Source organism: Podarcis cretensis, assembly GCF_951804945.1.
Source record: "Podarcis cretensis genome assembly, chromosome: 8".
Lineage (NCBI taxonomy): Eukaryota > Metazoa > Chordata > Lepidosauria > Squamata > Lacertidae > Podarcis > Podarcis cretensis.
In genome coordinates this window covers 71,688,758-71,702,458 of record NC_137177.1, presented here as the reverse complement: position 1 = coordinate 71,702,458, position 13,701 = coordinate 71,688,758, and the positions used below count along the sequence as shown (strand labels likewise).

Here is a 13,701-nt window from a genome sequence, read left to right as displayed (position 1 = left end):
ATAGCTGATGAGTGGAGGGTTCAATCCTGCTGACTTCATTGGTCTGCTGTGCCAGCACATTTCCTGTAGTGGACCCCAGCAGGAAAAAAAAAGAATGGTTCAGGAAATGATATCATTTTTACCTGCTGTTACACACCCACGGGTGGTACATACATTCTGTGGACTGGCACCATTCTGTAAATCTGTGGATATAAGAAAAGCAAATAAAACACAGACCATTCACAAGGATTGTACAAAAAAACCCACATGCCAACAAACCTCTCCCTACCTGAAATATCCAGCAACTCGTATTCAGAGACATACTGCCTCTGACAGTGGAGGCAGGACATAGCCATTGTGGCTAGCTACCATTGACAGAAATTCCTGGAGGAAGAGGCTAGTTCTCCAGGTTAGTGGTCATCACTACATCCCATGGGATCGAATATGTGCTGCATGAAGAAGTATTTTCTTTCGTCCTGAATCTTTGAACATTCAGCTTCATTGCATGGCCCTGAGTTCTAGTGTTATGAGGGAGGAAAAACTATCCTCTGTCCACCTGCTCAACACCATACATAATTATATACACCGCTATCATGTCTCCTGTTCTACATGAGAAGAGCCCTTCTGGATCAGGCACACTACCCTGCTCTCACAGTGTCCAACCAGTTGCCCATGATGGAAAACCCACAAGCAGGACTTGAGCACAACAGCACTCTCCCCACTTGTGATTCCCAGCATCTGCTCTTCAGAATTCCACCAAAAGCTTATTGACATCTCCATAGATTATTCTGGCATTGTGTCAATGGTGTATTCCAGGAGCTTCATCACTGACGGCTCCAGGGTTTGGACAGGACATTGTCAGCAGGACCTCTTAACCTAGTAAGGATGAATAGATATCCAGCCTTTAGGTTCAGAGGCAGTGTGCTCATGATATTGCCAATGGACCAAGATGTTCAGAATCCCATTCATCTCTACTCTTTCTTCTTTTGTGGGTGCCATTCCAGGTGCCACATATAGCTGCTGGGTTAGGCCAGATCAGGGTGCCAACTTGAATAAAACATTGGGGAGGGGCAGGTAAGCACTGCATAATCTATCACGAGATGCACACACACACCATTTGAATGGCAATGCCCATCAACTTTGGGGGTAGCAGTCTCCTCAAATATTTTAGGGGGGGGGGCAAAGGGACCTCAGTTCCTAGGAGTTGGCGCCTATGGGCAATGGATGTGACTCTTACCTATGTGGAGTAAGACACCCACCCCTACCCCCAATCTCTCCATCTTCCTTGCAGGTAACCAGGAGGCATCGTCACAGATTCAGGGCACATTCCAACCATGAAAAAGCACTCAAGGATGATGTTGCCTCTGAGAGGGAATGAAGCCTGAGGAAATGCCCTGCAGTTCAAATAGATGAGTTGGAGGGCAGCATTTGGGCCACAGGTCTGAGGTTCCCCTCCTTTAGAGCCAAGTTTGTGGGCATCTTTGTATCTTCAGACCTTGAGAAATATGTGACACGCTTGGCCATCTTGCAATGCCTCCTGTCAAGCCAGCTCAACCACGTTCTTTCCCCAGCAAACATAACACAACTCCTTAGGATTCCCAACCTCCTGCTCTCCTCACCAAGAACTCCTGAAATCCAATCCAGCTTGATGGGCATCTTTGGTTTCAGTAGCCCTTGTTTTTTATGTAGGTGTGAAAATCACCGAGACCCAGAACCAGCAGGATATTTTTATTTGCATCACCATGGGGAATGGATATAAATGTGCAAACTTTCTGCAGAGTGTTCCTGAACTTGGAGGATTTGGGCGACACCGATAACACAAATGCCAATGTGTGAAGTTTGTTTTTTTCTTATAGTTAGAATATATATATATATAGAGAGAGAGAGAGAGAGAGAGAGAGAGTTGACTTGGAGAAGGCTCAGAAAAGGACCACCAAAACTATCGAAGGGATGGAGGGACTCCCCTATGAGAAAAGGCTGCAGCATTTGGTTTAGAACAGTGTTTCCCAAACGTGGCTCTCCAGCTGTTTTCAGACTACAGTTCCCATCATTCCTGACTACTGGGGGCGATGGGAGTTGTAGTCCAAAAAACAGCTGGAGAGCCAAGTTTGGGAAACACCGGCTTAGAGAAAAGAGTAAAAAGTGACATGATAGAAGTTTATAAAATTATGCCTGGCATGGAGAAAGCGGGTAGAGGAACAGTTTCCTTCCTCCCTCATGACACTAGAACGCATGGGCATCCAAGGAATCTGAATGTTTGAGGATTCTGGACAGGTGAAAAGAAAGCACTTCTTCACACAGTTAAAGTATGGAACTCACTCCCCCAGGAGGCAGGGATGGTCAGCTTGGATGGCTTTACAAGAAGATTAGACAAATTCGTGGAGGAGAGGGCTATCAATAGCTACTAGCCAGGATGGTTATGCTCTGTCTTCACACTTGAAGGGCAATGCTTCCAAATACAGTGGTACCTCAGGTTACATACGCTTCAGGTTACATACGCTTCAGGTTACAAACTCTGCTAACCCAGAAATAATACCTCGGGTTAAGATCTTTGCTTCAGGATGAGAACAGAAATCGTGCTCTGGCGGTGTGGTGGCAGAAGGATGCCCCATTAGCTAAAGTGGTGCTTCAGGTTAAGAACAGTTTCTGGTTAAGAACGGACCTCCAGAACAAATTAAGTACTTAACCCGAGGTACCACTGTACCAGTTTCTGGAGCCACAGAAGAGGAGAGGGCTTCTGTGCTTAAATCCTGCTTGCAGGTTTCCCATGGGCATGTGACTGGGCACAGTGAGAACAGGATGCTGGGCTAGATAGGTCATTTGCCTGACCCAACAGGGCTCTTCTTCTGTGAGTGTGTCTATGTGTGTGTGTGGGGGGGGGGCTACTATTTTTACTGAATCTGTCAAAAGAGCACCCCTTCTCAGAGCCTATTTCACAGTGATTTATCCTGACCTAATCCTCCTGTCACCCCGAATACCTTTCTAAGACAGGGCCAAAGCCAAGATTTATTTGACATAAGAGGCGGCAATGGCCACCTACTTTGAAGGCTGTAAATTGGTGCTATCAAAGATTGTGGGCGCCTGCAGTGAAGGGCTTCAGCTTTGCCCGTCGAATTTCTGGGGGCCCAATCCACAAATACATTATTGTGGGTGCTGAAGCACCAATAGCTGGAGTGGAGGAAGGGGTGTGTGGTGGTGCGGGCCGCTCCAGGTGTCACCATTGAGGGGGGTGACAAAATGCCAGGAGGCACTCACTGCGGGGCCTCCTGGGAGAGATGTGATGGCTTGGGCATGGGCAGGCTCCACGCTGCCCAAACGGTCTGCCCGCTGCCTCCCTCCCAGCTGTAGGGCGGCTGAGTGGGAGGAGGCAGGCAAACTCCAGAGGCCCCATAGTGCGCCGAGCCCCTATGGGTGGCTCGTCCTGCCCCTGGGCGCCCTGCCCCAGGCGCCCGACTGGCTTCCTCTGACACTGCCCATAGCCCCCTGAAGTTGGCTCCAGTGGCTATAAAAGAGGATTGGACAAATTCCTGGAAGGAAAGCCCATGGTGGCTGTGCTCTGCCTTCACTATCATAGGCCATATGTCTCTGAATAACCATTGCTGGGAATCACTGGACAGAGGGTAATTGTACTCAGGTCCTACTTGCAGGCATCTGGTTGCAGTGGCATAGCATGGGGGGCAGAGGGGTAGTGGCTGTCAGGAGCTTGCCCTACACTCGAGTAGGACCCTGGCAAAGACACATGCCTGACTGGAATGTTCTCTCCCTCCTGGTTGATCGTTTGGGAGCTTCAAAAGCTTTCTTCAGCCCGAACATCACAGTGACTGATGCCAACAGACACCGGCACACTTAGGGATCCACAGAGTCTTTGCAGCTTGCGTAACAGACCTCAGCAACTCAGCATTTTGGCTAATCTACTTTATTTACATATAAACACATATGGAGCACTGCAACATGGCTCCCTCTCTCTCTCTCTATCATCAGACAGCAAAGAGAAAGAACAAAGGACAATAGTTCCACTTCATGGAACACAGTAACACAAACATCTTGTCTCCGTCACTTCCCACTCTGTGGAGTCAAAACATACACCGTCATGTGATAGACAACAATCCCATGACTGCAATCATGGAGCAGGAATTTTGACAGTGGCCCTGGGCCCCAAAATTCTGAGAGGGGCACAACCAGGCACTTGCACAACAGGTTCCCTCACCAAGGCCATATGGGTGAGCTCCTGCAAGGCGCACCCAAGCTGAACCTTCGGGGCTGTGGTGCGCACCTCCACCCCAGCTGCCCAGCCCACTGTGTCTGTGGGGGTGCAACACTGACTCTGCCCTGGGCACTGGCAACCCATGCTACATCACTGTCTGGTTGGCCTCTGTGAGAACAGGATGCTGGAGCAAATGGGCCTTTTGCCTGATTCCAGCAGGGCTTTTCTTACACCCCATGACCAGCTCTTCTTTGCACCCTTCCCGAGTGTTTCAATCTGGCTGGAATATTTCCTTGGACCTACTTCTTTCTCCCCCCAACCTCAGAATGCACATGACAGCAATGTCTCACATTGAACGTAACTGACATGCAGAAAAGAATCTATGAACTGAAAACAGAGACGTTTATGTACCTTCCTGGTAGTGGCACCCGCCTTGTGGAACGCCCTCCCATCCGATGTCAAAGAAATACACAACTATCTGATGTTTAGAAGACATCTGAAGGCAGCCCTGTTTAGGGAAGTTTTTAATGACTGCTGTTTTAATGTATTTTTAATTTTTTGTTGGAAGCTGCCCAGCGTGGCTGGGGAAACCCAGACAGATGGGTGGGGTATTAATATTAAATTATTTATTATTATTATTAATTACCCATGAAAATCTTTTAATAAAAACAGTTTTTTTAAAAACCCCTCTGATAATGCCCCTTGTTTGCCTGGTTGGGGGATAAGGCTGTTTGTGTGTGTTCAGAAACTCACCTACCATACAAAGGCATTCATTTCTCTGTTTACTTTTGCCTCTTGCCCTGCCTACCATTGGCATGTACCTCCCCTGAATGCTGCCCAGAAGAGAATGTGTCCTCTGTGGGCTTCTTAGGGACTACTTCTAAAGATTCTTAGGCTAAAAATGAGATATCAATGAAATACAATCCTTTCCTCTTCCCTAAATCTACTGGGAGCTGGTTCTGCTGAACGATTGATTTCTAGTTCTACGAATGGAGGTGGGAAAGCTTCTCTGTATCCACTCTATCCTCCACAACAACATGTATATTTTTATGAACCTGGGGACAAAATATTCAGGCAACACTTCAGTGGCGAGAAAGCCAGTGAGGAGGAAATCAGTGCTGCCATCAGAATCTTAAAAAAAGGGGGGGAAAAAAGGCTTTTAAAGGCAGAATAAATACAGCATGTCGCTCTCCCCCTCCTTCCCAGTTCTGTGTGGGAGTTCTTTTAAAACTCACTCTTCTAGCAACAGACTGCATTTGGGCTTCTGCAGAAGGTACAAAATTATTCAGTTCTTACAAGCTTACTGCATCGCCTGCTCTAGTATGATAAGCGTAGCAGATCCCAAATTGTCTACATCTAAATAAGTCCCTCTCCTCATTCTGCCTAAAATCCACACTGCACAAGGAGTCGTTTTCTCCACTGCACACTGTCTCAAGGAGACAGATGCAAACATACATTCTTATGTCTACCAGCTGAATGTTGAGAATCTGGGCTCTTGTTAACTCAACCAAGCTTTTCAATATTGTTAACTGAGGATAGTATTTCAATTTCCCCCCTCTATTTCACTCTATTTCACTTATACAGCTTTTCTCTCTCTTAAATTTTCTCTCTCCACTTAAATTCTCTCTCTCTCTCTCTCTCTCTCTCTCTCTCTCTCTGTGTGTGTGTGTGTACACACAAACACACACACAAACTCTGTATATTCTCATTTGCTCAAATTCCAGAGCTTCCTAGTTAGTAGACTCTGTGGAGCAGCGAGTATTTAAATATTGGTGTTCTGTGTTGAAACTCAACACTTAATCTGCTATATTATGCTGGGTAATGGCAGCTATCTTTTTTGCCTGGGATCTGGGATTACTATTCACCCCTTGTAAGGTATGGTGGAGAATGCCCGTGATTATACAGGGACTCCTTTCTTGATTTTCATTCTTGTCAAGTTGAGATTTACCTTGAAAACTGCAGATGGGATTGTGGTGAGTTTATTCATATTCACACACACACACAAACAAACAAACAAACAAACACACACACACCACATTAGGAGAAGAGATCCCACAAATTATCCCCCCAATCCCCCCCAAGCAACGGTAGCAAATTCTTTCCTATATAGTTTTTTTTTAGCACTGTATACAATTTACCCAAATATGCAGTTAAGGAGAGAAGGAAATCACATAAGTAACAGTTGTTCTCTTACCTCTGCTTTTTGAGTAGAGGATTACTAAGGAAACCACAGCACAGCTCATGAGGACTAGGAGGACAGACAAGCTGAGAGCAACCAAGCTCCAGGACCTCTGTCCAGATCTGGTCGTTTTCTCCACAATATCCATTTGGCTTTCTGATTTCCCCATTATGGTCACTCTGTGGAAGAAGGGCACAAAATGATTAACCACATGTCCCTCTGACTTTCTAAAGGGATATGCACACACACCAGAAGAACAGAAGATGGGGGAATGGAGAGGGCAATGGTGCAAAAGCAGAAAACAGAGAAAGAAAGTGAGCTTTTAAAAAAAGACCAGAATAATTACATGTATTTATCCATTTGCTTATCCACAGATTTCCCAACCTCATTCTCCATCTCCAGTTTCTGCAGAACGAGCTTTGATCAGCAGGGATGTCTTGGTGATCTTGCTTACATCCAAACAGAGACCTCTTTGGTACTTTGGAAGGAGAACCTCCTGGACCCCACCAAAAGGGGTGGACTCAAAGACACCCCCACTTCTCCGCTGACACTTCTTGGGATCTTCTCACCACAAGGAGGAGGGAGGAAAAAACCACAACCTCAGATAGTCCCATCAACTTTGGCTAAAATGCTGTGATTCCAAACCAAGTCCCAGAAACACGCCTGTGCTTGGTTTCTCCCTAGCAGAAAGCAGAGCAGCTTGGAAACCTGTCCAGGCTATGGATGAGCAGTCTGGCTGCTGGGGTGCTGGAGCTGGTGAGCTTAAGTCCCTCTGCCTTCTCAAGTCCATGCCAAAAACTTCTCAGCTCAGCCCTGCTGCTGCTGCTGCTTTCTTCCAGCAAATAAGCCGGAGGAGGAGGAGGAGAGCGAGAAGAGAAGAGAGGAGGAGGCTTGCCTTTTTGCAACCACACAGCTCATAAACAGCCAGCAGTAGAAGATAAGATTTTACCTAGCCCTCTCTCGCTAGCTAATGGATGCACTTTTGCTCCTCTCCAGGTGATCAGACTGTTCTGTCAATCAGACAGCTGATGGCAGGAGTGTGCTACAATGCTACAGAGACCTGGGGGCTGGGGAGCAAGCTAGCAAGCGGAGGAACATCATTTCCCTTGGTCTTGTCAGCTGCAAAAGGAGAGAGCAGCAGCAAATGCTCCTTGGATTGAAAAACACCACCACCACAAAAAAATTCCTCTATCTTCCCTTCCCTTTCAAGTGCTGAAATTACCAGCCATGTTTATTCCTCCTCCCTTGGAACACCATTCTAGGAGGGATGCTCAGGACTTGTGTGGGCAGCAGTGAGGAACTGGCTGCAATGGCATTTGGAATGGAGGATAAGAGCAGGGATGGGGGAACCTCACACCTGGTGCCCAGGGGCAGGGCGAGCCGCCAATAGGGGTGGGGTGCACTGCGGGGCCTCCTGAGTCTGTCTGCCTCCTCCCACTCAGCTGCCCTAGAGCTGGGTGGAGGCAACGGGCAGACAGTTTGGGCAGCGCAGAGCCTGCGTGCGCCCAAGCTACCGCGTCTCTCCCAGGAGAGACGTGTGGCTGCAGTCCCTGTGGTGAGTGCTGCCCAGCATTTTGTCACCCACCTCAGTGTTGACACGTGGGGTGACCCACACCCACCACAACCCTTCCTCTGCCCCTGCACTAGGCCTTTCTGTCTAGCCCTTGGGATTCTCTGCAGGCCATGCCCCTCACTGGCCTTGATTCACACCCTCCTTGGCTGGCTGGGATGTGTCCCTGAACTCTGATCTTCATGAAGGATAGAGATGGGTGTGGGAGTGTGTGTATTAGCGTACTGTAAAAGGTAAAGGTAAAGGACCCCTGACAGTTAAGTCCAGCCACGAACGACTCTGGGGTTGCAGTGCTCATCTCACTTTACTGGCTGAGGGAGTCGCCGTTTGTCTGCAGACAGTTTTTCCAGGTCATGTGGCCAGCATGACTAAGCCACTTCTGGCAAAACCAGAGCAGTGCGTGGAAAAGCCATTTCCCTTCCCGCCGGAGCAGTACCTATTTATCTACTTGCACTTTGATGTGCTTTTGAACTGCTAGGTTGAACTGGCAGGAGCTGGGACCGAGCAATGGGGGCTCACCCCATCGTGGGGATTCAAACTGCAGATCTTCTGATTGGCAAGCCTTAGGCTCAGTGGTTTAGACCACAGCACCACCCGTGTCCCTCTAGCGTACTATACGAGAGGTAATATTTACATTCCTTGATTTCCCCACCTTTGCACCACCCACAACTGGTATGTGGCTGCAGGAAGTTTTCTCTAAGTTTTCTCTAGCTAGCATGGTGTGGTGGTTAAGAGCAGTGGACTCATAATCTGGTGAACCGGGTTCGCGTCTCCGCTCCTCCACATGCAGCTGCTGGGTGACCTTGGGCTAGTCACACTTCTCTGAAATCTCTCAGCTTCACTCACCTCACAGAGTGAGGTGAGACTCCTTAAGGGGAGTGAAAGGAGGGATATCAAGTCCAAACTCCTCCTTCTCTTAGGTAATATGTGGCCCTTGGGGGTTCCTGAATTAGAGTGAATTTCTGAGGGGATATTTACCTTTTGTGGGTTTCGTAGGAAGTAAACGGCCTTGGTCTAGTACATCTGAAGGAGTGTCTCTACCCCCATCGTTCTACCTGGACACTGAGGTCCAGCACCGAAGGCCTTTTGGCAATTCCCTCACTGTGAGAAGCTAAGTTACAGGGAACCAGGCAGAGGGCCTTCTCGGTAGTGGCACCCACGCTGTTGAACGCCCTCCCACCAGATGTCAAAGAGAACAACTACCAGACTTTTAGAAGACATCTGAAGGCAGCCCTGTTTAGGGAAGCTTTTAATTTTTAATGCATTAGTGTATTTCAATACATCATTGGAAGCTGCCCAGAGTGGCTGGGGAAGCCCAGACAGATGGGCAGGGTATAAATAATAAATTATTATTACTATTGGCAATTATTATTATTGGCAAGCACACTGGTGACTCCTGCTCTTATAGGTGTCAGGAGGCTCCCAGAGTATTTGCTCACAAATACTCAGGGTGATGATAAGGGCACCTAGGGAAGCAGCAGAAAAGGGACCTCAGGGCAGCGGTGCCAGCTGAGACTAGGCCTCTCTGTCTTCCACAAGTATTCCCTAGTATCCTGCATCTGCCCTCATGAAGGCTATCAGTGGTTACTAACCACAACACCTATGTCTCCCTCCACTGTCATATGGTATGGCTTTGAATCTCAGTTGCTGGGAATCATGTGAGAGAAGCATAATAGGCAACTGGTTGAGGGTTTCCAATAATTGGTACCTCATTGGTTATGATGAGAATATGTTGCTGGAGTAGATGGGCCTCTGGCCGGAAGCGCCTTATGTCCCCCCAGACCTACAGTCTTCAGAGAGCTCTGAGGAGAAGGAACAGTTCCTTCAAGCCAGTTCAAGTCTGTGGTGTTGAGATGCTCACCGTCCTTCCCCACTCCTGCACATGGTCTTCTTGACATCTGGCCAACATGAAAGAGGAAAACTGCCTCAGGTTCTCTTAAAGACATTTTCTTCTCTCCACCCTGATCATCAGACAAATGCTAACCACAGCACCAAATGTCCCCGGATCAATGTGACGGTTTTCACTACAGCCTTCAGGAACAGGGGCCTAAGGCCAGTCTGCCTTTCAAACGGACCAAGATAAGCGTCAGCTATAAAGGCAGTTCCGTCCCTCTCCAGGCTTCATGTGATGCCCTCAGACTCAGAAGATGTCCAGGACGTCACATTCTCACCAATTTTCTGGTGGGAACTTCTCTGCCTCAGATTAATGGGGAGTCCACATGACTTGGGAGCAAATGCAGTTTACTGCCACAGATATTTCATTCAGAGGAACACTTGGAAATGGAAAAATGGTTTGCAGATGAAGACTCAAGGGTTTCAGGGGAGCAAATTTGCTGTTGGTTGGAAATGGGTTCCCTAGAAATGCAGAGGAATGGATAAACACCTTTGTGAACAAATGGAATGGGCTCCTCAACTGGCAGGCATGAGGAGCCTGAAGCCTGAGGGCAAAATGCAGTTTGCTAGGCCTCGCTATTCAGCTCTTTGAACTCTCCACAGGCTCACATCCCTCACTAGCCTTACTACTGCATACCCTCCTTGAGTCATTTTGCCTGGTTAGAATGTGTCCTTCAACTTTGTCAGAAGCCGAGGGACAAGCCAACATTGTTCCCTGAACCCCTGGCCTACCTGGCGGCAAGTCCATTTGTCAAGTCCCCAGTCCAGGGTCAATCCACGTGTCCAAAGTGAAGCAAAGCTTCACATCCAAGTTGAGGCACCATCAACATGGTCAGTTGAGAAAACAGCACCTCAGCTCTGCTGCCCTTTTATATTTTGTATGCTTATTGCAGCATCTGGGCTTGATGAGGCATGCGACCCTCACCTGTCCCCAGCACACACCATCTGAGGCACCACATACTACCTCCCAGAGCTAGCGAGCCCCACCTGGCCAGCTAGAGAGCTGGGCTGTGGGCCCTTGCCTGCCTCAGCCTACTGGAGCACCCCTCCCACTGCTCCCTACTCCTCAGAGACTGCTGTATTCATGGAGACAGGTGCCCCTCTGACTCCGGTGATGGGTCCTGCTGCTCTGGTTCCTATGCACTGACCCCCATCCTCTTGTCATCCTCCATCACCCCATGAGTACTTCCCACACCAACCTCTCCTTCCCCTTTCCCAGCTTGCCCTGCTGTGTCCCAGTCCCAGCTGCACCCCTCACTGGGATCCTCTTCCTCCTCTCCATTGCCCTGCCAGTTCATGACACATTGACAAATTCGTTCTTCCTTGTAAGTGGGGCCTGGAGTGCTCCAGTTCAGGCTTCCAGTCAGCCATGGCCTTTCCCTAGGTCACCCCATTCTGTACCCTGTCACTCTTGTTTTCTGTCCTCTTCACCCACAAAATCAGTCAGCCAGCCTTCTGTGTCTAAATAGGTAAAGGTAAAGGGACCCCTGTTCATTAGGTCCAGTCGTGGCTGACTCTGGGGTTGCAGCGCTCATCTCGCTTTATTGGCCGAGGGAGCTGGCATACAGCTTCCGGGTCATGTGGCCAGCAGCAGAGCAGAGCAGCGCATGGAAACGCCATTTACCTTCCTGCCAGAGCGGTACCTATTTATCTACTTGCACTTTGACGTGCTTTCAAACTGCTAGGTTGGCAGGAGCAGGGACCGAACAATGGGAGCTCACCCCATCACGGGAATTCGAACTGCCGACCTTCTGATTGGCAAGTCCTAGGCTCTGTGGTTTAACCCACAGCACCTTAATAGTGTGTTCAGCTTCAATTGATTGATTTTCGGGGACCTTGCCTTTTTAGGTCCCCGCCCTCGGATAGATAGATCTGTATATTTACTTCTGCAGACTTCAGTTTTTCTCTAAGCCTGTAGATATCTCCCTCTTGTGTGTGATGCATAAGGAGTCACACTCAAGGCTCCCAGCCTGTATATCAGATAGGGATATGCAATCCTCAAAGGTAAAATTTTCCAATGAAGCAGAAAGAAAGAAAGAAAGAAAGAAAGAAAGAAAGAAAGAAAGAAAGAAAGCTCAAAAGGTTTTTAAGAACACAGTGCAGAATTTAACATGGCACTAAGTGGATAGATGTGCAGGGAATTGAGGACCACTTGTGCAATGGGACTTACTCCCACTCTCCTTCCTCTCCATGGCCTCCTAAGACTGTTCTGGATTTTGCTCCAACACTCCAGAACGGATTTAGAGGGCTGCAGGAAGAGGGGAAGGGTGGAGAGTTTAGTTTCAGAAGCAGCCCTCCTTCTACACAGGCAAAAACCTAGTGGAATCCTGCCAAACGTGTTGCATACAGTCCTAGTCCTTCTCAGAGTACACCCAGTGAAATTAATGGGCATGACTAATTTATGTCCACTTATTTCAGTGGGGTTACTCTCAGGGGACGCAGGTGGCGCTGTGGGTTAAAGCCTCAGCACCTAGGGCTTGCCGATCGAAAGGTCGGCGGTTCGAATCCCTGCGGCGGGGTGCGCTCCCGCTGCTCGGTCCCAGCGCCTGCCAACCGAGCAGTTCGAAAGCACCTCCGGGTGCAAGTAGATAAATAGGGACCGCTTACCAGCGGGAAGGTAAACGGCGTTTCCGTGTGCGGCTCTGGCTCGCCAGAGCAGCGATGTCACGCTGGCCACGTGACCCGGAAGTGTCTCCGGACAGCGCTGGCCCCTGGCCTCTTAAGTGAGATGGGCGCACAACCCCAGAGTCTGTCAAGACTGGCCCGTACGGGCAGGGGTACCTTTACCTTTACCTTTACTCTCAGTAGGACTTAACTGGATGCAGCCCATTGGGAAAAAAACCCTGCATCTACTTGAGCATCACGTCTTCACAGTGGCTAATCAGATGCCCCTGTTGGAAGTTCTGAAGCAGAACATGGGCGAAACCGCAATCACAATCCCCACTTGTGATTCCCAGCAACTGACATTCAGGAGCAGACTGCATGATTTTTCAAAGCTCTCTTCTTAGCTTAACAAATTCTAGGTGGCCAGCTGTCCATGCGCCAGGATTCATGCAAGCACAAACATATTTAAAATGTGGAGCATTCTTACCTGCTTTCCTTTTCTTTTCAGGAACGAGAACGAGCAACATAACTGGGATATTGGTTTGCTCCTAATGTCCTCTGGTAGGAAGTGTATTTATTTTGTAGATTTGCCCATTGGGTGTCGAAAGCATGCATGCAGGCTACATTGGGCTTGTGGTGTTCTTCCACGTCTGATCACAGGTGCCCTGGGATGTCCAGAGAATGAAAGTCCACTGCAAAGAGATGGAATAAAAAGCTGACTGCTTCCCACCACAGGCCACCCAATCAGATGCAGTGGGTGTGGCCATTTGCATTGCTAGCACAATTCCTCAGCAGGTTTGTTTATTTATTCAGTACAAAAAGAACCAAAGTGTTATTTAAATTAGGTAACATTTCCCTGGCACTCTCTTGACTTCTCTTGCCTTTCTTACAGGAAAGCGGTACATGGATGTTTCCTGGCCAACCTAAACACTAAACTGACCATCTACGCCTCAAATGTTTCCATATGAAGATCCCCCCCCCCATAGAATAGCTCAGTGTCAGAGAATCTTCTTTGCATGCAAAGAGTTCCAGGTTCAATCCCCAGCATCTGCAGGTTGGTCTGGGAGAGACTCCTTGTCTGAAACTCTGGGGAGCTGCTGTCAGTAGAAAATACTGAGCTACATGGACCAATGATCTGGATCAACATAAGACAGCTTCCTATGTCTTCAGGGAAGAACTATAGCGCAGCTGGTTTTCATGTGGGAAGGCCCAAGTTCAATCCCCATCATTCCAGATAGCACCACTGCTGGTCAGTGAGTTTGATAGGCCATT

The 13,701-nt window shown here is 48.5% G+C and overlaps 1 protein-coding gene across 4 annotated transcripts in view; it reads right to left on the bottom strand.

The window, feature by feature from the left end:
* The window catches only part of MMEL1 (membrane metalloendopeptidase like 1), a 38,710-nt gene extending 25,600 nt beyond the window's left edge, over window positions 1-13,110 (bottom strand). Inside the window, exons 1-3 of one of the 4 annotated variants that reach the window (XM_079986914.1) lie at window positions 12,917-13,110; window positions 6,378-6,541; window positions 123-182 (exon numbers count right to left, since the gene is read on the bottom strand). In XM_079986914.1, coding sequence (XP_079843040.1) covers window positions 123-182; window positions 6,378-6,531 — 214 coding nt within the window. In that variant the 5' untranslated portion in view covers window positions 6,532-6,541; window positions 12,917-13,110. Of the gene's footprint in view, window positions 1-122; window positions 183-6,377; window positions 6,542-6,708; window positions 7,220-7,584; window positions 7,716-12,916 lie in introns of those variants that run through there. The other 3 variants (XM_079986915.1, XM_079986912.1, XM_079986913.1) reach the window with 3 other exon arrangements.
* Window positions 13,111-13,701: the final 591 nt, after the last annotated feature.